The sequence below is a fragment of the Cuculus canorus genome, chromosome 1 (genome assembly GCF_017976375.1).
Source record: "Cuculus canorus isolate bCucCan1 chromosome 1, bCucCan1.pri, whole genome shotgun sequence".
NCBI lineage: Eukaryota > Metazoa > Chordata > Aves > Cuculiformes > Cuculidae > Cuculus > Cuculus canorus.
This window is the reverse complement of record NC_071401.1, coordinates 135,555,556-135,581,978: the sequence shown is the minus strand read 5'-3', so window position 1 is coordinate 135,581,978 and position 26,423 is coordinate 135,555,556. Positions and strand designations below refer to the sequence as shown.

Here is a 26,423-nt window from a genome sequence, read left to right as displayed (position 1 = left end):
GCTATGCTAAAGTACGTGGAGGGCAGGGAGGTGATTAATGGCAGCTGGCATGGCTTCACCAGGGGCAAGTCCTGGATGACCAACTTGGTAGCTTTCTGTGATGGGGTAACTGCAGCAGTAGACATGGGTAAACCGACAGATGTGATCTATCTAGACTTCTGTAAAGCCTTTGACACAGTCCCCCACAACACCCTTCTCTCTAAATTGGAGAGATATGGATTTGATGGGTGGATGGTAAGGTGGATAAGAAACTGGTTGGATGGTCGTATTCACAGAGCAGTCGTCGATGCCTCAAAGTCCAGATGGAGATCTGTGATAAGTGGTGTTCCTCAGGTATCCATACTGGGACTGGTGCTATTTAATGCCTTTATCAATGATACTGACAGCGAGTGCACTCTCAGCAAGTTTGCAGATGACACCAAGCTGAGTGGTGTAGTTGCCACACTGGAAGGACGGGATGTCATCCAGAGGGACCTGGACAGGCTGGAGAAGCGGGCCTCTGAGAACCTCATGAGGTTCAACAAGGCTAAATGTAAGAACCTGGGTCGGGGCAATCCCTGTTTTCAACACACAGTGGGGGATGACGTGCTTGAAAGCAGCCCTGCAGAGAAGGACTTGGGGGTGCTGGTTGATGAGAAGCTCGACACGAGCCGGCAATGTGCGCTCGCAGTCCAGAAGACCACCCGTATTCTGGGCCGCATCAAAAGAAGTGTGGCCAGTAGGTCAAAGAAAGTGATTCTGCCCCTCTATTCCTCTCTTGTGAGACCTCATCTGGAATACTGTGTCCAGTTCTGGAATCCTCAACATAAGAAGGACATGCAGTTGTTGGAACGGGTCCAGAGGAGGGCTACAAAGATGATCAGAGGGCTGGAGCACCTTCCCTACAAGGACAGGCTAAGAGAGTTGGGCCTGTTCAGCCTGGAGAAGAGAAGGCTCAGAGCAGATCTTACAGTGACCTTCCAGTACCAGAAGGCGCCGCAGGAAAGCTGGAGACAATCTATTTGTAAAGGCTTGTGGGGATAGAACCAGGGGGGAATGGGTATAAACTGGAGAGGGGCAGATTTAGACTAGATATTATGAAGAATTTCTTCACTATGAGAGTAGAACAGGTTGCCCAGGGAGGTTGTGGATGCCCCATCCCTGGAGGTGTTCAAGGCCAAGTTGGATGGGGCATCCACAACCTGCCTTGGGCAGCCTGGTCTAGTGGCATGTCCTTGCCCAAGGCAGGGGTGTTGGAACTAGGTGATCTTTAAGGTCCCTTCCAACCCTAACTATTCTATGATACTATGATACTAACAGACTGAGACATACTGCAGCCTAGTCAAGTGAGGCTGGTGTGAACTGGGAAAGGAGAAATGTCAGGCAGATTTAAAGCAGCTGAGGTTCTGATGAGAGATGTTTTTAAGTGATTGACATTTACAAGTTTATTAATGGTCTTTTAGGAATCTGCAAACCTCAAATATGCAGCTACACATGTTTTCGTTAAATATTAGGGGTCTTGGCTTAATTAGGTGCAAGTCTGTTAAGTTTAGTGGAACTACACTCAATTCATCCACTCATCCCTCAGCTCAACTTTTGGAGTCCAAAACATCATCTTGAACATGTTACTTACATTACTAACTGCTCTGTACTATGCCTCTTTTATGGTGGCATGCAAGCGTCCTGGCTGACCTACACTCGGCTGACCTACACTCTCGAGCCTTGAACAGTTTTGCCTTCTGCACTACTGGAGTGAACAGAGAAAAATTAAAAAAAAATTTAAGGCTTAAAAGCAGAGGTTTACCAGAATTAAGCTATTTTTTTGAAATTGCGATACTTACTCCTAATTTTCTTTTGCCATTTCATCTCGTTGTACAGATCCTCTGTCTGTTGGAAAAAGTCATTGACTTTGCTCCCTTGTTCATCTCTCTCTGTTGTATTGAACACGCGACTTTTGGATTCTCGAGTGAGGAATTCACAAATATTGGGGACAGGGAAGACTATTTGTTCCATTGTTCTATCATGGCGAACAATCTATAAATGAAATGCACATTTTTTTCAGATTAGTGACTTTCCAACCATTTTGTCATGTCTTTTCTAGTTCATAGCTCCCCTTTTATTTATAAATTAACACATAAGTTATTTGAACATTACAATTAAGTTGAACCAATCAGTCCTAAATCAAAGTAAGACTGCTTTTCTATCCTTAAAAGCCTGCCTGAAAATAAGGCGGCAAATACATGTCTGAAGCAAAATCTAGGTCCAAACTTCCCCCAAATAGAAAAAAAAATTCTAATTCAGTATGCTCCTATTTCACAATAAATTGAAATTAGTCTCTCCTGGTAAACACTGCAGAAGTTCAGGGGCCTTTTGCTAGTATTATGAAATTCTTTTCTCACCTTGAGTCTGTTTCTATGATGAGATAAGTTGTGAAGGTGAACATACAAAAATAGTACCTTTTTACTCAGACAGCAACCATATCTTGTCAGTCTGTATTTGCTTACTTGGCAAAAAATCAAGGATTTGCATTGTTTGTATTTCAGGGCCTACCAAGTAATCATCAAGTGAGAGACTTTATTCCATCTCACTACACTGTCATCAAAATTGCTTCCCCATTCTGATCATGGACACTGCTTTACTGAGAATAGAGAAACGGGTAAAAAACCCATCTAGACTCTTAGACCCATGCCTCTGTACAGTCATCAATGAAAAAGAACCCACTATCTGACCTTCAAATCAAACAAATGAGATAACTTGACATAGGGGAGCTATATTTGAAATGCCAAACAGGTCTAGGAGTACTTTAAGTGAAAGACCAGCAAACATCCATTTGATGTAGCAGAAATGCTGCACTGAGTTGCATTTTTCCAGTCACAGTCCTGTACTCAAAACCCCTTCCTTGCTCTCTCCTGATTCACATTTATTATGTGAATATACTAAAAAAAACTGTCTTAATCCATTTTTAAAAATAACACATTCAAGCACATTTGTGTTAGAGGTGAAGGGTATTTATACTCGTGTCTGCCTATGGGCGTGTGCTTTACGTGAAATTTGAACAGGATGTTTTGAAGTGTCCTAAGTAAATAGTTGTGTCTCAGTTCAGAAGTTGTGCTCTGGGACTATACGACTAGAGCTAACCTGGTAGGGCGAGTAAAGGAAGCTAACGGCACATTTTTGGTTCCATTGGGGACTCAAAGGAAGAGGTAGGTGGCATGTGCTGCTGTGCAGAATGACATTTAAAATGCCTCCCTGAGAATAGAGGCCTCCATATCAGCTCGAGGAACAGGTTTTGCAGCCATGAGGTTTTACGAGATTTCACAAACTACACCAGGAAGAAGCTATTTGCCACATAAAAGCAGATCACCGTGCTTGTTTAATGCCTGTATTTACAACCTTGGCTGATAATAGCCAAGAGATACCTCAGAGGCACCTAAAGTATTAAAATATTGTAAAAGGAGCACTGAGCTGCTCTCTAGATAACCACAGCCATGGAGCTTCCATCTATCCCATGGTGGGATACCAGGACCAGTATCAGGGAAAAAGGACAGTGGGAAACTGAGAAGGACCCAGCCATGGACTGTCTTGATGGCAGCCAGGCCAATGCATACCTGAGGAGGTGCACCTGACTCCTACCTAAGCATGCAAGCTCAGATCCAATGTTGATGGAGCCTGGCAAGGCCACTGAATGTAAAACTATTGGCTGAGGTTCAGGCTGGGACTGTGTGCAACCATACTGTGCAGTTTACATACAGGGCAAATTTTGGACTTGATACAGCAATTCCAAGAGAGAGACAGATGTCTCTCCTTCCTGCAGTCTCTCACTGTAGCTGCCTTTGCACCACAGAAATTCTCCTCCTTACTCTTCCACTATGGACTAGACAGCTACAGTGCCTAATTCCTATCTCGATGCCTATAATCCAAGGAAATCTATAAGAGCACAGGATCTGATAAATGAGTTAAGAACCCAAGTACCTCTGCGAAACTTGATCTAAATTCAATTCATGGCAGGGGTAAAGTTTAAAATAGAGAACAGAACTGATGAACCAAGCCTCTCTTTGGTCTTTTAAACAAAAGCCGTATCGAATGTCTACATCACTTCAAAACCCCTTTGTGCTCCAGCCAAACTTTTAATTTGATCAGTTAGCATCACTGGCTTTGAAACTCATGATTATTTATTTGAGTGCTGTACCATACAAGATTATTCTTGACTTCATGACACGGCTACTATCCACAGTCATTATTTCCCTAACAAAACACGTTTGGTAACACACAAGAAAGCTCCTATAAAATGATTATTTGGAGCCACTTTAAATATAGATGCATTCCTTTTTCTCCCACAGCCATAAGCATATTATTCAACCTTCTCCTTCTCATAAATAACCTACACCACTTGAATAAGCTTTGTTGTTCAGAAGCTTATAAAGAGGTGATATACCATGCACAAGGTGCAAACTCGTCTAACATTCAATCTTCTAGTAAGCAATTCCTTACCTCTATCTGTGCCGTATGATTGGCATAATACCTCAAGGCTTCATCTCCTTCATCTGGATCTGACCCTGGCTTCAGCATCTGTTGCAATGTTTTATTGTGACGAGCCAACTAGAAAAAGAAAAAAAATCTGATTTATATCCTGATGCTATGTTTTCAGCTTTATCGTGTCCACTTAACTAATACAAATCTTTCTTCTTCCCCATCCCCATATACTTACATGCTCAACCCAGTGGGGTTCCTTGCACAGATAACAATAAAAATGTAATTACTTGAGAACAATAGAAATAATTTAGTCTTAAAAAGTCAGCAGCAAGTCTTCAGTTGAGATTTATGAAAAGCAGCTTAGCCTGCAGCCTAGATGGGTTTTGGAGAACTTTTGACAAACACCAAAAAATTGGACTGAATGCTTCTTTTCACTTAAGTTTAGACATAACATTTGCTTACCTCTGACATGGTAATTACATTTACAATTAAATTTTCTCTGTAATTTCAAATGGCTAAACTGTTCTTCACCATGTTATAGCTTGCTATTTCAGGTATGCCAAAATAACGTCCATAACTATTTCAGAGGCAGCTGGACAGTAGTGGCAGGCAAATAGTTTCTTAACTGTACATACAGCACATATGTACATACACACAAACACACAGCTATGTATCTCCTCCTACAAACTTTTACATATTATATACTTTACATAATTCATAAAATACATCTGTTCTTGTTGAATATAAACATTCTAAATGCTCAATAGCTGCACAAAGTTTAATGCTGAGAATGTCAGCAAATGTACTCATGATTGTCTCTAACGTCAGCAAGAAACAAAGACCTAATTATGAGACCTAATTTTAAGGCAACACTACTAAAAACGCAGTTTTCCCTATGTCATAGTGAATGGTTTTCATCTAGAAACTCTGAGGTGCTTTACCCATTTTAAGGTCAGGGAAACTGAGGTAGGAAAGGCTATCTTGCAGATGTGATCGAGGTCTTAATCATTATGCAGACGTTACCATAACAGACTAGACACAGACATTAGAAATGAGACAGGCACAGCACTCAAATTGACCACAGGAACTAAGCTTTGAAGTGATGATCACCACAGGTGGGTTAGGATTTACTACGTGAAATAACACAGTGTGTTAAGGAATTACAAAACAATGAAAATCTACAAAAAGATTGTCAGGTCTGAAAATAACAACGGATCTAAATAGATACTGGAATAATCTAACCAGCAAGTGATCACACTGTTTTGTAAAACATTTTCATGTCTCACCATCCCCTTTTAATCTAAGAAGAGAGGGAAGATATTTATACAGTTTCTTCTATTTACTGAAGTTCCCTAGACTCTAATGATCAAAATAAATTTTCTTCTGAATCTTGATACAAACTTATTAATTAAAGATGAATAACAAATGGCATGTCCAAAAGCAAGAGAACAACAGAAAAGAACATTCAGGAAGAATAAATGTATTTTCTACAACCTCCTCAGGGAAAGAACTCAACTTGGCCCTAACAGCAGAGCCCTGAGCCAATGTGGCTGAACATCTGCCCTTTATAAAAGGGTCATGAGCAGATATTCAGGAAGACATGCAAAAGATCACATGGGGAACAGCTGCAGAGCAATATTCTTTCCATCAATAATAGATTTCTGCCTTGAAATTACTTCTTTATCTAGCAAATGCAAATACAAAAGTCTCATTACATATATTAATACCTTATGCAACTTTCACATATTTTTAAGGCTAAAAAGGATCATTAAGACTATCCAATTAGTTGTTCTCCTTCACATAAGCCATATAACTTGATCCAGTCAGTAGTCTTTGCAGTACACCTACAACATCATCTCTACAGGACATCCTGAATTCATCTTCTGTAGGTCTTTTGCATCCCCTTCAATACATGCTCTTGCCTTATGGAGAAACAAGATGAGCTTGTGAAAACAAGTTAGTAACTGTGTAAAAACTCCTTCTAAACAGTATTACTATGTTCGCCTTTCAGCTTTATTGTACTTACGAAAGGGCAAGCAAGAGTGGCCAATTCACCATCTCTGTATCATTCATCATTCTGTACACTACTGTCACGTCCTCTGTTATTTGTCTCTTCTTTAAATTAAAACAATCCCTATCTTTCCCATCCCTCCTCAAACACAAGACACTGTGGCTCAATTATTTTCCTTGTCCATCTCCAAATGCCCTTTACTTCGGCTGTATCTCTTCTTTAAGATATGAAGAAAAGAACTGACTAGACAAGAATGCAATCACACCCTGCTTGGACCAACAAATTAGCATAACCAGAAGCAAATATATTCCATGTTTTTATCATCTGTAATGTAGAGGAAGGTTGCCTTTATCTTGGTCCTTTTTCTCCAATGTCAACCATTAAGATTTTGAGTTTTCTAATAAATGACAAGTCACGGATGTATAGATAGATCTTCCCATATTAAAAATGTGCCAGTTTGGAGAAAGGGACATGTATAGATTCAGAAATTTCCATTAGTACCACAGAAAAAAATGAAATTCTGTACAAAATTGGAAATACGATTTGTAAACCACAAAAAATGTCAAGGTAATGTTTTTAACTGTCCATAACTGTAAAACTACCTCTCAATAAATACCAGTAATGGAAGCTCCATTACCGCATGGACTAGAAGGGAAAACCAACTCAGTCTTCTCACGGTCTAACAGGACTGACTACCAGAGTGAGTTACCTTAGAGACAGGTGGTGGTTTGAGAAAGCATTGATGCAATGCATATAGTTTCATGCCAACAGCTGCTATGTACTTCAAAACCATGTGCATTCAGTGATTTCCATTATACTTTATTAGACAGTGCTTTCAGGCAGTGACTGTCCTGTGCTGATGTGTGTACAGAGTCCAGCACCACACAGCTGGGGCTTCCTGACACAAGCGCTAGACAAAACGATCTGAATAACAGGCCAGGATCTTCTGGCACCTCAGCTGCCAGCAAAGACACATAGGAAACAACCAGAGATTGCTGACAAAGCTGGAGGAACCACAGCAGATTTCAGAAGCAAAATCTACCTAAAGCTGTCAGCAGTAGTGCTAGGCAATAAGAACTCATAACTTCATTTCCTTTTGCTTCCCCATCCACTTACCTTTTGTAGTCCACACCTTCAGACAGTAAACTCAGGGCGAAGGGTCTACCTATTTTCTGCTTGTATTGTAGTTCCTATGCACGATGGATTCCTCGCCATTGACACAATGCCAAGTACTGCTAATAGTTTTGTATTGTCACAGCTACATCAATGAAAGAATGGTGAGCACAGCAAACTTTGAAAGCTCAGAGATGAAGCAGAGGCCCACAGTAAGACAGAGAACAGCTTTCTAAATGCTATGTTATTTGGCAACTACAATGTTTTCTGAAGCTCTGCTTTCATGATCCTTCCTTCACCCTGTAATGAGCTCAAAGGCCCACATGGGCAAAGGGGACTGTGTCAACAGACTCCTCAACCAGTGCAGAGCTTTTTCTGAGATCAAAGACATGACAATGAAAATAACAATGTCGTGACAAACTGTGAACCTAAAACATGGGAAGCTTATCCAAGCTGATAGTACACCCTAGGTGACAGCTTGTGACTGGACTGTAAAGGCCGTGCAAGCTCTGACTGACACTTTTTCATATTTAACTCCTGCAGTTAAGTGTTATTTCTAAAATGCTACAAAATTTTTTTGAGGCAGCTGAAGGACAAAACCGTGGATGGGAATGGACAATAGCAACTCTTATAAAAAGAACAGCCATATCTATATATGCAAAGCAAAGCTCAAAAAACGTGCATTAAATGTAATTAATACAAAACTAGTGCCTCAATTTGCAGAGAGCCTGAAAAAAAAATCATCTCTGAAGAGAAAACTCTTTCAGTCATTCTCTCACCAATTAACCACACTACTTTAAATGTCAACACTGTATTTTACTACTCATGAAAACATTTAGAGACAGGGAAGCAATACCATACAATAGAAGAATGTGTAAGGCAATAGCTATATGAAGAAAGAACATTTAGCTTTCAGTCAGTTCCCAAGGAAGGATTGTTGCTCATCTTGAAAGACAGTTACTTCAAATAATTGGAAAATACTGTAATACAACATCAGTACAAAATGTGAAAGATTGAGGACAGACCAAGAACATTGAAGACATTAATAAAGAAGCAATAGAGATAAATGACAGAATTGCAAGTAACACTCAAGCTGAACTCCTCACACATGCTTATAAAATCAGGTCTTCTGGCCACTTGGAATTCCGTATATGATACCAGTCTGGAAAACCACAGCAGACCCATCTTTTGCAATTAACAACACAGGGGTTTCCTGCGGGCTTTTTGTTTTAAAGTCAAGATTTCCTTGAACAAAACTGCAGTTATTTAAATGTTCACAATGAAAAATTGTTTTAAAGCTGTGAACATTGAGGTCATCAACCTGTCAGTAACTCATTGACTTGGAATACTCCAAGAGTCTTCTCCACAGCCCAGTCCTCATGGCAGGCATGAGGTCTAACCCAGTAGACAGCCGAGACAGTTGTCAAAACTCCTGCCAGTTTCACCAGGTTTTGCTTCAGGCCCCCAAAAGGACAGGAGTCTGATAAATAGTAGCTAGAAACAGCAGGCAGAAGACTCCCAAATTCTGCAAGATCTGTTTCACCCTCTAGTATTTTGAGACTACCAAACCTAGGGGGTAAAGCTGACCTTTTATGACTGGAACAGTATAAAGGGATCCAAATAGGTCAATCTTAGTGTCCTGTAAGCAACCAAGGTTTTCACAGAAGAGTGACAGAGCACTGAAACTGTTAAACTGATTTTCTAGAAAGGGCTAATCGAGAATTACTATAAGCCCTGGATAAGAAAGGCAACATAATAAACAAGTAGTTTCTGCACCTTGAAACACTTTATATTTACAATACTACTATTAATATTATTGGCATTAAAAAATAGATACAAAATTATTTTTAAAAAAATTATCCCTGTCACCAGTTCTCTCAAGTTTCTTCTCACAGTTGTAAGGCACAGAAAGACAGTTACATGACCAGGAATATATCTGGCACACATGAATACCTGGCAGGGGAAGGGCACTGGGTTAGGCAGCAGTTGAGAGCGTGCTGAGGATTAGGGGTCGTTTTAGAGTTAACTGGATGTGTGGTGCGCTTGCAAGTGATAGCACTGCACAGTGCACAGTGCCTCTCTCCCTTAGACCATGCCCCAGCTGCAGCTCACCAGCCAGCCCTCTCGTGTGCCAGTCAGCCTCATCTAGCATACGAGGGCAGAGAGAGGCCATTGCACAGCCGTGGAAGTTCATGAACTACAGACCTTGGGAAAAGTGAGGCAAGAGCTGTTTGTACCCACCTGATGTCCAATGAGTGACACCTGATAGATCTGCTGTAAATTATCTTCATTTCTACCCTGTCAGTAACCAGACATACTGCAGTGTGGGTGCCAGCCCAAAGGCCAGTGGTCTTTCACCAGGCAGAAAAAAGACAAAATACAACTTGCAGGAACAGCAGAATAATTGCAGCTATTCAGATTAGTTTCACTCATGCAGCTGGGGCTCATTTAGAGTTGCAATCTTTTCCTCTTTTTCAACCTTCAGTCCCTTGGCTCGTGGAGCCAGGCAGTGTGAGATCTGGCACCACCAAACACCCTCACAAGGGGAAACCTCAGTCATCCCACCAAATGCTTCATTTTCTGCTTAGAGAGCAAGAAAGGATAAAAAAGCTGCCTGGGGACTGATAAGAAAAACCCCGAGGACTGAGAAACAACAGCAAAGAGAAAGGCAGTAGGAAACAGGATGGGTGAGAGACAGAAGAGGACAGGAGACAGAAAATAAGATCCTCTTCCTCGGTGTGCCAGGACCTTACCACACACTAGCTCCCTGCTCAGGGCAAATGAGAACACCCTTATACCATAAGTAAACAAAGGGAGAGAGAAAGCACAGCAAAAGAAAATGTAATCTTAACCATGACTGAGCAGAAATTCTTATTCCAACTGGCTGTACTAACAGTACTAACAACTTCTCAACTCCCCATGTTCCAATCAAAACTGAATGGTGCTTTCCGCAATACACAGGGTAACTTCCTTTCCAGAAGTCATTACAGTTTTATAGAGCAGCACCTTTGTACTCTACCACAAAGCAATCTGTTAACAAACATTAAGAACAGCGGGGATGGAGCAATGGGAGACTCTCAAATCGAGTATTCATTGATTTCATTTAGATGATTATACTGTACAGCGCAACCAGAAAGGTTTAGAATTAATCTTCCCCTGATGGCTTGTGGTACATGAACAGGGCACTGGGTGGTCCAGACGCTTTGGATTCCATTGCTGGGTCTTCCATGGCCTCATGTAACCTTTTTCTCCCCAGCCTCCATGTGGTGTGCACTACAAATTGTGTATAATAGTGATCTACATCACAGGGAAGGGAGAAATAAAATACCCTGCCATTATCATATAAGAGAAAACACCACAGCTAAGTGATCTCTTATCACTGTTATGTTAGCAGCCCCCATAGTAAATTTATCACTATTTTTGCTGTGGTTTTGTTGTTCTTTTATCCCTGATGAAAGCCAGAAGAAGACAGAATGAATTCCTAATATTCCAATGAGCTTTATTTCCATTTGCTTTTGTAATTTCTTTCACAGGCAAAGTTTACTTGCAAAAAAATGAAATACACCAGATGTATATCTGGTGAAAGTTCAGGTCAGATAAAAGGTGTTGCAACAAAACAAAATTAATTTGAGTTGGGTGGGTGTAAAACATCTCTGCAGGCTACATGTAAGCCATCATGGGCAGCTATGCCTACATGAGCCAAACTGGCCCAATGCACATGTTGGTCACATTTAGGTTTTGGTGTACACTGACCATACCGAACATAAGATGTGGACAGAGTATGCAAGCTAGACTGTTCCAACAGGATGACAAAACTGCACTTGTAGAATGCCTCCTACAGTTACTGTAGGCAAAATTTTGGAAAGTACAGATAGAAAGAAATAAGGAGAAGAAGGAAGTGTCAGACATGATCATAGAATCATAGAATAGTTAAGTTGGAAGGGACCTTAAAGATTATCTAGATCCAAACCCCCTGCCACAGGCAGGGACATCCCACTAAAGCAGGCTGCCCAAGGCCCCATCCAGCCTGGCCTTGAACACCTCCAGGGATGGGGCATCCACAACCTCCCTGGGCAACCTGTTCTAGTGTCTCACCACTCTCATAGTGAAGAAATTCTTTGTAATGTCTAGTCTAAATCTGCCCCTCTCCAGTTTATATCCATTTCCCCTAGGTTCTATCCCCACAAGCCTTTACAAATAGATCCTCCCCAGCTTTCCTGCGGCCCCTTCTGGTACTGGAAGGTTGCTATAAGATCTGCTCTGAGCCTTCTCTTCTCCAGGCTGAACAAGCCCAACTCTCTTAGCCTGTCCTTGTAGGGAAGGTGCTCCAGCCCCCCGATCATATTTGTAGCCCTCCTCTGGACCCATTCCAACAGCTCCATATCCTTCTTACGTTGAGGATTCCAGAACTGGACACAGTATTCCAGATAAGGTATTCCCAGATCATTATGGGAAGATAATAAGAAAGTTCAATGGAAAAGGAAGAAAAACCAAGAAGTTACTAGAACTAGTTTTCACAGCATAACAAGATCCCAGCCATGTGCAACTTCTACGGAAGGCAGATAAAACATTGCACCCAAAATAAGACCCTACTGGCATGCTCATCAACAGTGTACAGACCCATACTGAGAAAGACTAGAACAAGCAACAGACCAGCAAGCATATGGATCTCAAATTCAAACAGCAAAAAACCTGATCACCTCTAAAAGCCACTCTATATACATACAAAACATATACGTAAACATGAGACAAACAGAGCTGTGAGTGCCATACCCTTTTCAGGAACTCTCAAAATCCTTTTGCTATCAAGCACTTTACTTTCTAGGTTTCTCCTCTTATTTAGAACATAGAACAGTGATTCTCTATAAAATAGCTATCTACTGCTGTCTAATACTTGGCTTCAAAAAGAAAGCTAGCACAAAAAAAAAAAAAAGGAAGAACTGCTTATGACTCTTATTTGGGGTGCAATGTGGTGAGAGGAACCAAAGTTTTAAGTCTTTAAGGTCTAAGTATGGACATATTTCCTTCTGTAAACCATAAGATTAGAAGACATTGACTGGAAGTCAACCTCCCTTCCTCTGGCACCAAGAGTAGAGCAGAAAGTAATTCATACATTGGTATTTCCAGAATGGACTCATCCTCTTCTCTAGGATCTGCACAAACTACACAGAAACCAGCTCAGTCTCTGACCTCAGGTGTGAGATTTGTATCACTGGCTTCTTCCTCGTGTTTTTCCACTCCTAAGTCTCATCTCCTGCATTTGCAGTATAGGGATATGGTGTCTTTTGAACACTGTGACTCCTTAAGCTGGATGTAATTCACCAAATGACTCTGTGCTATAACCATTAGTTTTGCTGCACTCGGATATGGCTTGGAAGATTGCCACTGCACATGCACTGCACTTGCAGAGGCTAGGATAAGCCATCTACCAGTCTTCAATAAGGCACATTAAAGAGGCTTAAGTCCTCGCTTGCAGCTTGGTGTTGCACTTGAGTGTGGCTATTATGTGCTCCTTTTACTGCAGAGTAACAGCAAAGTAAACAGCCTGTTCATAGCCAATACTGTTAGCAGCTCACCTCTTCAACAGGTATTTCCACAATATACAGAAAACCATAACTTGGACATTCAGGGTCAAAAACATATGAGACTAAAGTAGCAAGTAAACAGCTGAGGCCACAATCTGTCAAATTCACCAAAGACACACATTTCCTAATCTCTGCAGCGATCTGATGTACAGACATTTTGTGGGGTACAAAACAGGGCAGTTACCAAGTCCGGAGATGGGCAGGAAGTGAGAGAGATGTCTCCCTTCAAATAATTACAGTGGTGAAATTTTCCAGCTTTTTTAATCATGCTGTTGAATGTTTACCCCACTCTCCAACTAGCAGCACAAAATATCTTCAAAAAATTAACTTAGGGGCATAGGAACAGAGAGGAGAGAAAGTGAAATGGTGACTTGCTCTTTCCAACTGTGTATTATAGGTACGGTCCTCAGGACAGCACTTTCACCCGCCACCTATGAGGTAACAGTTCCTGGTGGCAGAGCAGAAGGGTAAAAATTTTATGTCTCCTCATCAGACATTCACAAATAATGCTGCTTTACCCAACCAACTAGCAACTAAATGGCGCTCTGCAGGCAGACTCATAGAAAGAAAAAGCTGGAAAGACCAAGCTGATTCAAGGCTATCACAGATCATTCACAAAAATTCTAAAAATCCTTGCCCATACATAACAGCAGAGAAACCATTTCTTTAAGCCAAGGTTGATTAAATGCTTATCCGTGTGCAGGTCTGAAGGTGTTTTACTCCTGTAAAATTACTGGTAGTTATAAGTAACCTCATTTTTGGTGTAGAAAAGCATAGCCCTGTTAAAACTAAATTTCACAGCTGGACACTTTCAATCGGTGACTCTTAAAGTTGTCTCAGAAAACGTGGAAGGTAGACCTCATTTTCAGTTTTCTGCGCTGTGCTAACTAAGTGAAATAAAGAGGACAGCAACTGAGGTATTTCTCCCTGCTTGTAGATTAAGCATCCAGATCTTGCCTGTTCTGGAAAACTCTATGATGGCTGTAATACCTACCTAAATTATTATATCAGAGGACACGAGAGTTAAAACTTAGCAACTGCGAAGAACAGATATATTTTGACGTTCTGTTTAATGCTCTCTATTTCTGCTAACCTGTAATTACTTCAGCGACTACTGAACAACTGAGAGTGACAAAGCAGTATGTCTTTGTTAGAGAAGATGCCCGACCTGTTTTTAATTAAGGTATAGGACTTCACAATGCAGATATCTGAGGCCTATTAGCAAGGCTCTGATAATATTAAGTAAGACCAGACTTCACTTTCATGATATTTCCAAGGTTACCCTCACTTCCCCTCAAAACAAACAAAGCAAGTTCCTCCTACCTTAGAGTTAAATGTCTTAGTTGTGCTTTATATATAAGAAAAAGAGCACTTTGGTTCATTTGAAGGTCACTTCTAATAGAAAAGCCCTGGTTCTGCCTCCAAAGCAACCCTTCACCTACAGTAGACTATTACAACTCAATACTCTAAGTAACTCAGCTTCTTTAATAAGGGGAGTTTGCTGCAATCTGAACAAAGTAATCAGCTACATTACAAACATTTCTGAACAGACAATACAGACACACTGCAGTTGAGGGCAACCGAAAGTGCAGTTTACTTTAAAGAGTGACTTTGTAAAGACGACGCTGTGTGGTTCCACATTTATTGTCTCTCAAAGGCTTCTGTGTGGAGTTTACTCTGTTTTCAAGTAAAATTATTTTTAATTCTACTTAACGCTCCTCTATTCAATTGCAGATGAAAAGCTTTAAGCCAAGCCGTCCTCTTTTTCGGCAATATATCATCATTCTTAATGATGACTGTGCATGCCAAATGCAGGGGGGAGCTCTAGGGTAAGAGTACAGTTTGAGGGCAACAGGGCAGGTTCTCCACTAGTATAAATCAGTATCGCTCGCCTACTTTCACTGGAGGCGTTCCCACACAGACCAGCCGAGGTTGTGGCTAAATGAAGACCCATTCTTAACACGGGAAGCAAAGTAATGCTCTGCTGGTGATACAGAACCAAAGAACTAAAGTCATTCTCCCTGGTCCATGCTGCTCCAGATAGCAACAAAAATGTAGTACGTTTGTTATTAATACAGGACTGCAAACAGAGCCTGAGAGCAGAGAGTGTCTTGAAGAGTTATGTGATTGTCCCACAGCCAATTTTCAGAGTAAAACCACAAACTAATGTGAAGATTTCACAATGCAGACATTTGACAAAGAAAGGATAGTTCTTTTGGTGTAACATTTGGGCCCCGACACCAATACAACATATTTCCCAATAACAAAAAAATCTTGTAAACCACAAAACACAAGGACATAGGATTACGGAAGTTAAAAGACAGAAGAAGAAACCCACAAAACAGAAATATTAAAGCCACCTGCGCACTAGTGAAATGCACAGTTGCCACAGTTGAACAGGATATATCCCTTTATATTACATATAATAAAACACACATATGTATAATAGACAGTTGATCTTACTCTAGAGAAGTAGAAACAGAAAAATGAAAATAAGGTTAAACCTTTGTGGCCACCCTACAGTAAAAACCTCTAGGCTGAATCCTAGAATCTCTTAACAGCCTAAGTCAACAGGACACCAGAGGGAAAACAGAGGTCCTCATGTAGATCCATATCAAAGTCACAACAGGATTTCGAGGCAAATGCTTCCAAGGAGAACGACAGAAAAAGGAAACACAGAAGGACACGTTGCCAAGGCTTTAACCTGAGACCTAACAATGAAGCACAAGTTGCCAAGGTTTTAACCTGAGACCTAACAACAGCCACAGACATTTGTTTAATCTTTAAGGTGCTCATTAGTGTCAAGCCCCTGTGGCAGCCTCCATACTGTCTCTCTATACTGTAGCTAGTTGAAGTTAGAGTTATATACCATCCTAATGAGCCGCAAGGAGGGTGATGTGCGTCGTTGGCTTCTGTTTCAATCTTGGCAATCTAAGTGTAAAAGGCTTGCAACAGCTTCTGATTCTGCTGACATTTAATTAGCCAGTGTCATTTTGATGCCATAGCCTGTCTCATCAGGATGATAACTACAAAACAACATGTGGAGCATAAAAGTTCTATGAGAAGTTTCAGGTCTGGCAGCCAAGGATACGAGTCCCCTGACAGTCACGGTTCCTGGTACTGGTCCCCATTAGTCCTTTGTTTTGGCACCGCTATCAGCAAGAGCTTCTCTGTTAAGGAGAGAGAAAGAAAAAACACCCCCAAAACTGCAAACCTCAGCGAAGCCTTGCAAAACCCAACATTCTTTAGCTCTAAAATTCTACCTGCCCTGCAGAAAGGGAGCATCCTTATTGCACAAACTCACACTTATTCATCCTGAAGGACAGGTTTACCCTAAAGGATAGGTTTGATTATCCTCTGGCCTCAAAAAGGTAGTCCTGTTTATTTAAGTACATACAGCATTATTCTCCATTTGCCATCAGATGATTCTGGTACAGTACATCAATTTACACCAAACAAGCTTAGACCTTTTTGTATTTGGGTCTTTTATCCAAAATCTGATTCTCATACATTAAAGATACCATATTTTTTAGAGCGTACCAGTCAGAGACATATAAAAATTTGAATGAACCAAGCCATTTCATTCATAGAACAGAATCAACTCAAAATCTTTGTCTGTAGAACATAGGCACAATCTAATATTTTGTAAAGACAGACACTTATGAGACTAATGGGCCACAACTCTGGTTTTGAGCAAAGCATCTATCTGAGGCAGAGAATGCACAGAAAGAGGTTAGCAAGCTTAAAAATTCACTGAAACAATGTGGTCCTGGATCTCAGCTCTGAAGGATCCTTGCTGGAGCTGAAGTCTGCTTCCTAATTCAACAAGGATAAGGCTACCTTTTAGAGCAAACACTCCGGAAACTCACAGTTCCCACAACGACAGGGAGATATCTTTTAGGCAAATTTTGTGGGCTGCTAACACCACCATCAAGGGTGTAGGGGAAAAAGTATTCTTGCAAGACTTCTCCACTTGACTTCTGTTCATCTCTTTTCCATGGTATAACCATGATGTTATCATTTCAGCCATTTAATACCCACTGGAGACACTGGGGTTGTAACTGGTTCCACTCATTCTCTATGCTAAATGGCCTTCCAGGTGTTTCTTTGCTGTGTCTTACAGAAGGTGCTAGTAAACGCACAATATTAAGTAATTAATTTCTGCCTCCTTCATCAACATTTCTTTTTAAACAGTTAAATTTCACCTCAAATTTACCCCTGACCACAGTCACACTCACTTCACAGAATACTTTTTGTCTGCCTGTGACAACCTAGCCAATTCAGAAAGCTTTGGATTCTCAGATGAAAGAGCAGGTTACATGCAGTGATCCTATCTCGTATACGGAGGCATACATTCACAGCATTACTTCTTGTGTTCCCCATACATTAAACCCTGGAAAACCTGCTCCCATCGTTTTAAGCAAGGTCTTGCCATGGAATCCCTTGTCCTGACTTGAATTACATGAACACAAAGGGACAGGTACAAGAACTCACATTTACTTTACAGTATATATTTTAATAAATGTATTTTATCTTATGCACATGGACACCTAGACAAGGGAAAAGGAGGACCAAAGTCTAAGTACATCTGTCTAAACATTACAATATAGCCAAGTGAAGGAAAGTCAGCAGCTGCTCCAAGCTACAACACCAAAAACAACTACCCACAAAAACCCTGAAACCCTACAATACATCCCCCCCCCCCCCCGCATATATATACACACTTGCATTCATTATCTTATTAAAACTCCTCTTGCCTTAACAATCCATAATATTAGCAGAACAGGAAAGTTTATTTGAAAAATATAAGTTAGCATGATCTCTCTTACTGAAAAGATGCTTGGAGTACTATGTGTCCAATGTCTATGCGCTTTCTCAGCTGTCAACTGTATTACCTGTTAAATGCCAATTTTTCTTTATTAGTAAAGTAGCTGGGATTGAGTGAACATAGGAGGAAACTCAATGTGGCAGTTAAAGCAAAGCACTGGGGACCAAACAAGCTCTATCTGCTTCCCATGACAACTAATGACTTCCTGTCTACACCTGATTCTGACCTGGGGTCTTCACCTGTAACCTGAGGTAATACCACCTTCTTTAAGACAGGGGGAAATATAGTTAATGAAAGCTTTTAACTGTTCTAAGATCCTATAAAAAGGAGGATTAATTCTTTAGCTACTTCTGAAATTGCTGTTATTATTGTCACTTATTTGTTCTGCTGTAGGATTTAAGAGTCCCAGAACCACATGGTTCTAGGCACAGCATTGATGTGGAAAATAAAGGCAGTCCCAGCCCTTGCTGTACTCAAATGCAATGAAAAATAAAGGACATACTAAATGGAAACTCATGGAAACAAAAGGCTTGGTGATTCTTAGAATTTTACATATTTGGATAGCTAAATTTTTTTAAACCTACTTTAGTTTCCCCTTAATGAACGTGTCACATCTAAGTCTTATTATCAACCAATCCTATTTAAAACGTCATAAATAGCAACTTTTAAAAAATTGCCCGCAGTACACCACTAGTCCCAAACTATAAATCCAAACCATCAATTATTACCATTTTAATTGCCTAGTTAGCAAATATTATTCGTGTGTGTACACTAGCATGCAATACAAAGTAAATATGAAGTGAATATGAATAGGCATGAGGTAAACACAGCAGTAAGAAAATAGTTTGATAAAGTTCGCCAAGTTTGATAAATAAATCTTGATTCTACTACTAGTATACTTTATAAAGACAAGTATACATGGCTGAATGACTTATTTTGCTCAGTCCATATAAATTAGCACCAGAGAGGAAGGAGTATGACTTACTCATGATGTCCAATTGCTACAACATGTTTAGCAGTACATACAACAAGAACCTTATAATTCACAGCAAATCCTGCCTCTATTCACGTGGTTTATTTTTAGAACTTAACAATGAAAGAACACTTTGAACTACATTAGTCTGTCAGAAGATAGGCTGGTTGAAGCTCATGTACCTTTATGCTGTATGCATTGACATCAAGCAGTGTTAATTCCTTCTAACCTATGGGGTGGAGGAAATGACTTTTCAGTAAAGCCTTCGTGTCACCAGGAAATGATATAAATATGAGAAATTTTGGTAATTTTGGTATACTTAAAATTGAGCATGAGTAAATATTTTGCCTGTCAGAGCCTCAGAAAGCATGCACCAAGAAAGTGGCCCAAGCTTGGCCAGAACATCTATACTCCTGCAACGGCTTTGGGAACCAGACAGAGGAAGTCACAAGGCACTGCAAATTTGAGGACTTTGAAAAGTATTACAGTTTGCTTCCCTACTCCCTACCCACTCACATCCTTCTAGATCAAGGAGGTATCCATATGGTTTCACAGGCAGATGAAAGTGCATTCTTCCCATGCTGCAAGCTGACTAGAAGCTATGTAAAGTTATTTCACGTTCTTCTGAGCCTCATGAATAGAGCCCCCGTTGAAAGGAACAGTGTATTAGCTTGGGCTTCATGCCTGATTTAGACAGTTTGCATCTAGCTGAAAAACACTTTGTTATACTTTGTTATAGCTAACAGGTGGCAAGCTCAAGCAGTCACCTGGAAAGCCAGAGGATTTCTTTAGCCTTTTATGATTTCTCTTTTTCTTTTGGTAGCTATTTAAAAACTTGATTCTCCTACACTAATACTTCTGCCCATAAGAAGTGAATAAGTACTAAAACTTTTCATGCTACTACGTCAAAAGCTTTTATAAATTCTACAGAGATGTCACATCAAGTCTCTTTGTGGACAGCCTTACTAACTTCGCAAAATGAAATGCAGCCTGCTTTAACAAGATCTTTTAAAAGAACAGGAATAAAAATACCACACCCATCTCTTTTATCTGAAACTGGAAAAGAAGTGGTGTGAAAGCTGATGGAACTATCCATAACCCAGGACTGGCATTCACCCAAGACTACTGTAAGCAATTAGTAATGTCAAGTTGCTTGGCTTTGAGCATGACATTTGAACAAGACAAAGAAAACAAAAACTCCTCCATGGATTTTCAAGAGAATTCTCAACACTCCCTATCTAGCAATAATAAGCTTATTTTTCCAGGATGTGACATCAAGCACCAGTTTGTGTCACTTCTCCACAAGTGCCTGTACAAGAGCTACATCTGGAAGAAGTGCCTACTCCAAAGCCAGGTTGCAGGGTTGGGGTGCAGCTCAAGGTAGTTCCTCATGGGTAAGACAGTTCTGCTTTCCGTCAGTGGCACTCCCTTCTCCTCTCTGTTCTGCACTGAATGGGGAAAGCAGGGAGGCAGCAGTGTCCAAACAGCCTGGAGTCAATGCAGGGGAAGCAGCACAGCTACGACACGTAGCAAACTGGAAGAGGATGAAGAAATAAAGGAAAGAAAAGAGGGGACTGAAAAACACGTGGAAGAGACGTGATGACTGTCATGGCATGCCATATTTAAGTCAGCCTTTCACCCTCATGTCTCAGGCTGCCATGCCCATGCACCTGTGTGTGTGTGTGACGCATATGTGTGCCCATGTACTTGCATACATGTGACTGTGTATGCATTTGGAGTAGGGATTGGGAGGCTTTAAAGAAGGTTTAATAATAGAAATCTCAGCCTTGCTTGTGACATATGTATAAATTTCTATGCACTGTGGGTCAAACATTTACAAGAATGCCCTTTGCTTCTGGTAAAATCAACCACAGGAAGGGCAAGGAAGGATGTAGTGGTGGCAAAATGCAGAACCCACTATCGCCCTGAAGAGTGCAACGACAAAAACTGAAAGTCTAAGCTCCCCAAAATAAACTGTCTGTGTTCGAGGGCTGTAATAGCAAAAAGAGGAACTCTTGGTCTTGATTCTGCTATTACAGAGGGACTAAATGCTGTAATTAGAGCAAGTGGTCGCAAGCAAGTGTCAGGTAAGTGATTGAAGAGCCACACTGGTTGTAGATAAAAAAAGTCAGGTAAATTGTGAAACTTTAAGGAGCACAGCAAAGAAACATTACATAAATCAAGTCAGCTAAGCTGAGCGAAGAGCCCAGGCTCCAAAAAGCTACTTTGATACAGAGCAAAGCATTGGGGAGTGGAGCCAGCAAAGGAACCCAACAACAATGGCCTTACTGAGGAGGGACCACACTTGTATCCTGCTATCCCAGGGTGAGCGAAAGGGCACACATGGAAAGAGTTTGGTGTCAAAGATCTGCAGTCCTGTGCCAGGAATCATAGCTTTTCATTAGTGAAGAAGAGAGGAAGGTCCCAGATTGCCTGCCCTTCAATTGCTTTGTTTTGGTATGGGGCTTGACATGGGTGTAAAGCTATCATAAACCAACAAACATATTGTATTACAGAAATGTAAGGAGAGGAAAATAGTCTTTTTTTAAAAAAAGATCAACATTTTTAGAGCGTACACAGCCAATCACACCATTTAATCCTACAGAATAGGAAGAAGCTCAGCAAATTGCTGCCACAAGCCTTATGCAAACAAAATCTTGACTACAGATCAGGCATTTGGAATAGCTGTGGCAGGGCTTCAAGGGCCTCCCTAGCAACCTGAATACGTGTCTAGGGACAGAGCTTAATCTACACCTCAGCTAGCTAGTGTACCCTTGGCAGTGACCTTTCAGGTAAAATGACCCCAGCAGTTCACTTTATTGATAGTTTGAGATCTATATTCTACTCCTAAAAACTTACTTTCCGTCGTCATGACCCCGTTTTTTCACCTAACATAAACTGTAGGCAGAAGACATACAACACCAACGTTTTTATTTGGTGGGCATTTAGATTTTCAAGGACTAAATAATGATACAAGGTAAGGCACTACAGATAAATTCTAAAAACTCTATCATCTTTGGTGGGTATCTTATGTACATACAGCACAAGAGTGGAACGTGGTCATCCATAACAACAACATAATAACAAGACTTACGTATTTAAATGTGCTGCAAGCACGCGATCATAATTCAGTAACTGTTTTTCCATTCCTTGCTTGAAAGAAACATTGCATAACACCAGTGTAATTATAGATTGCTTTCTTTTCTTTTTCCATTGAGTATTCAATTCCTAACAACGCTTAATAAGTATAATGAATGTGGAACATTCACCATCCCTATCTGTTTATTTCTTCTTACTTAGTGAAAACATTTTTTAAACATTTCGTCCTTATAAGAAATACCAAATGCTATCATTTATGACGTAATAAAAAAACCCACCATGGTCTTTACTAATTGAAAAATAAACTATTTTTGATACCAACTGCTTTGAAGAATTAATATCCCATTAAAGAAAAATCTTCAGCATCCATTTTAATTTAACCAGTAGAGAAGGAAAAGTGATTAGAAACAAAGCCTAAGGGCACCAAAACATAACTCAAAAGGAGAAAATGGTGGAAAAGGTCCAATTATTTTTAGTGGCTAATTAATACACCTAATATAATATATCTAAAATAATATGAATCCTCTCAGTTCAAGTCCACTTAGTATTTAAAATTCAGCAATAATGATAACTTACAATTTGATTGATACAAATGAGCTGTTAACGTTAATAGAAGACAAACCTGCTTTACATTAACATTAACTGCTTTGCTCTGTGTTGTTATTTCACCAAACAGAAGCTATCAAATCCTACAGAGTGCCTACTCATACAGTGACTGCTTTCTTGTCCTGCTCTCAGCAGCTTTCCAGATAAAGTCATGGTATACACAAACACGCCAGAAACCACAAGAAAAAACTCCTCTTTTTGATCAGGTAGGTTTTGTGTAGAGTTTAAACACTTAACACTTTTCTAGAAGCAGTCACACAACAAATATGAGGTACCTGATGTGCCAAAATATAGATATTATGGCCAACGTCTTTTGGGGAGATGCCATCATCTCCATTCTCTTCCTCTTGGTCACATTCGAGGCCTTGGTTGTATGCATTCTTCATCACATCCACCTGTAACACAAAACCAAACAAGAAGAGATGAAATAATGAACATGCCACTGGGCTCTGGTTAAGTGCAGAGTCTGATGCCCACAGATCTCCCCACAAAACAGGTTTTCCAGTCACTACTGCTACATGGCGAATTGGATTGGAAACAATTTCTCCAGATTTACAATCTATTTGAAACTCCTAGAGACCTACGTAAGTATCATGGTTCTTCCAAAATACGGCAATTACTTCTAACTCTGCCTGCCTGCTCATGCTTGTATGTGTATAACATATAAGATATAGACATATAGTACATAGGTTTTATATGTCTACACATACATTTCTGTTAGTCCTGTTTCACAAACTGTACAAGCTTAATTTTCCAGCCTCTGACAAGGTGCACTTCAAGACAGTCTACCAGAGTACAATAATTTAGTTAGGAAACAATTACAGTAAAGTGCTTGGAACGGATAGAAATAATGAAGTTGTAACGACGGAAATCATGCATGCTTGATCCTTTTAAAGTACTTTTTGTGAATTAGTACTATCCTGATACATTGTGTCACTATATGCTGCCAACACTTTTCAGCTTAGATGCAGATAATTTTAAAAATGTTTTAATGACAGATTTTTTTTCAGCCAAAAGATTTATGAATATTCAGAAATTTTCTCACCAGTTCCCTTGGTCTCATGTTGAAAAGGATTCTTTCTGCATTCTCACTGTCGTGTCTGCTTTCCATAATAGCCAGCAAAAGCTTGGAGGCATTGTTCTAGAGACAAAAAAACAAGTTAATGTAAATTTAAATATCTATTTAATGGATTAACAACCCTTGCATTTGTTTTAATTGAGATTATGAGGACTAAGTTTTTAGTGGATAAGACTTTAAACTATTCGCATCTTTTATTTCACTGACATATTTAATAGTATTTTTCTCCCACTTTAATGTCAGCGTATTGCAAGGCTAACTAACTCTGCACTCTAAATTGGAAGAAGAATTTTAAATGTTAAAGAATATCCAACTTAAATACAGTGACTTGTTCTATACTGCGCACAAGAAACAAAATCCCATTTCCTTTCCCTATTGCCCACCAAGCAATTTTTGCCATGTTGTTCAACAGAGCTAACTACAAAATTTATTACGTGAAAGGTTTCATTATTCAGGCAGGTTTCCATCACTTTTGATTTTTATAAAGTCTGAATGGTTATTATTTGTAATGCTAAAATAAACTGTTTTCATACATTCCACACCAAATATTCCTCAGGAACATATAAAGCTATTCTTTACTTTGTCAAGTGGTTGCTTTTCACCGAGACCTCTCCTAAGGATTAAATAACATGAGCTTTAGCAGCAGTAACCCAGTAAATCCTTAGACTTCAGTGATGTGTCTGACTTCCATTTAAAATAGATCCTGTGAAAAGAAGAGGGAGAATGGCTTTGGAGGGTTGACTGCTTTCTGGCAGAGTGTGGTTGCCTTGGTCCACCTGCCACAACATTCCCTCATCATCCTCTATTACAGCCGAAGCTATGCGAATGCTTGGAAGTGAACTGAAGTCCCATGATACACACAGAGGCCAGTCAAACTCTCAACCCACCATTAAACTTGTTTCTCAGCTGCTTAATGCCAGGCATCAGCAATTCAAACTGAAATATCTCGCAGCAAGAGTATGCCTCAGACAAATAGTGTAGACAATTTTGAAGGAAAAGAGTTCAGTTGCTTTTGGGAGTGATGAAAAAAGAAAGATGCTATTTTCCACATGCTGAATCAACTTAATTTTTAAGCAGCCTTTGAATCTCCAAGTTCTGATAGCAGACCTGAAAATTTGGAGCACTAGAGGCCAAAATAACATGATCATGCAAGTTGTAGTCCCCCAGGGAACCCTAGCTTAATTTGTCCAACTCATAAGTCTTTTTTTTTTAACTACAATTAGAATACTATACTGTAGAAACTTGCTGGAATTTCATAGCTAAAAGCCCTCAGAATTTCTTCTTGGTGGGCACAGAATCACAAAAAAGTCATGCAAGTTGGATCACAAAATCCCATGCTGAGGCTCTTGTTTGGACTGATCTTTCAACAGTCTTAACTCCTCCCCAAAGCAGATTGCTCAGGGCTGTCAAGCTAAGGCCTCCAGCTGGAGGACTGTAGGTTAGAAGTCAGATGCAGAAGGAAGGAGAAGATGGAAAGAGGGTGGATGAATAGCATGACGGATTTATACATGAGAGGGGAACTAGGACCTTCTGGGAGAGGAGACTGGGAGTTGAGTGAGAAGCCAGGAGAGAGGAGCCTGGGCTTGCCAACATAACAATGAGATAAGGACAAAAGAACAATGTATGAGAAGAAAAGACCAGACTGGGAGTGGCTAAAGGAGACTCCATATGGATTTTTTTATATAGCACCATTTTCCTTTAGCTCCCGAATCAAACCAGCATCATCCATTGGAAAGGTCTAACCAGACTTACCTCCAACTCTACATTACAAAAGTTTATCATGAGTAAGACCAGGCAGAGGGAAAGGACAGCATTTTAAGACACCTGACAGGGTGCTGCTTGGAGGAAATGTATGGTTCTTTGTCTGCTGCAGTTTTCCCTTACAAGTGACCAAGTCACTTGTACCATTCGTAGGATCTCAAAGTGAGGAAGAGGGAAGGGGCACAACAGGCTGCAAGGTAGCTTGAGAAAGAAGAGGAGGAAACAGTGGAGGAAGGCACCTGTCACTCAGGGGTGAGGAGGACTTTGAAGCTATTTCCCAGTGCAGACAACCCCAGGGTTGGAGAAGCCTGCTGCTTCTCCTGAGGCTTCCAGGAAGAGAGGAAAAGTAGAGGGTGGGTAGGACTTTGTGTCATCAACACCTCGTTCCTTGCAACTGACTCAGTAGGTGTGGCATGCCATAGCCTAGAACTACAACATGCAGGCACATCCTCCAAGTTTTTTTTCTCTCTAATCACTTTCACCTGACATTGAGATATTTATTTGACTACTTGTTCCTCATTTTCTGCGTACTTTGAGACCCTAAGATCCAATTTACATTCCTAGATATCAATGGGGCCCATTACTTGGAAAATATAAAGTTCTTCATAACATATTAGTGCTGCATGTTCCCACATGCCACAAACAGGACAACCCAAAGCACTTCTGGCCTTCATTTCTCTCTACCCGTGTTCCCAACTCATCTCCTCTGAAGAATTTTGGTAAAGTAAATTAATGTGTGATGCAAATAAATACAGCAGAGTAAGGAGCTATAATAAAAGCCAAAACCACACCCATATTAGATTGTCCCTGCTGTAAGACGGACGACATCACTTCAATCTGCCACAACAGAGAGTGGCAGATACTGAGGTTGTACTGTGTGCCAGAGCTTAAATACTGGCCAGTAAGGGAGGCTGGGG

At 40.3% G+C, this 26,423-nt stretch overlaps 1 protein-coding gene across 1 annotated transcript in view; it reads right to left on the bottom strand.

Annotated features, from left to right (window-relative positions):
- Positions 1-26,423, bottom strand: part of ITPR2 (inositol 1,4,5-trisphosphate receptor type 2) — a 265,394-nt gene that overhangs the window by 46,307 nt on the left and 192,664 nt on the right. Inside the window, exons 44-47 of the mRNA XM_054072496.1 lie at positions 23,713-23,808; positions 22,943-23,062; positions 4,471-4,578; positions 1,821-2,013 (exon numbers count right to left, since the gene is read on the bottom strand). Of these exons, the coding sequence (XP_053928471.1) occupies positions 1,821-2,013; positions 4,471-4,578; positions 22,943-23,062; positions 23,713-23,808 (517 nt within the window). The remainder of the gene's footprint in view (positions 1-1,820; positions 2,014-4,470; positions 4,579-22,942; positions 23,063-23,712; positions 23,809-26,423) is intronic.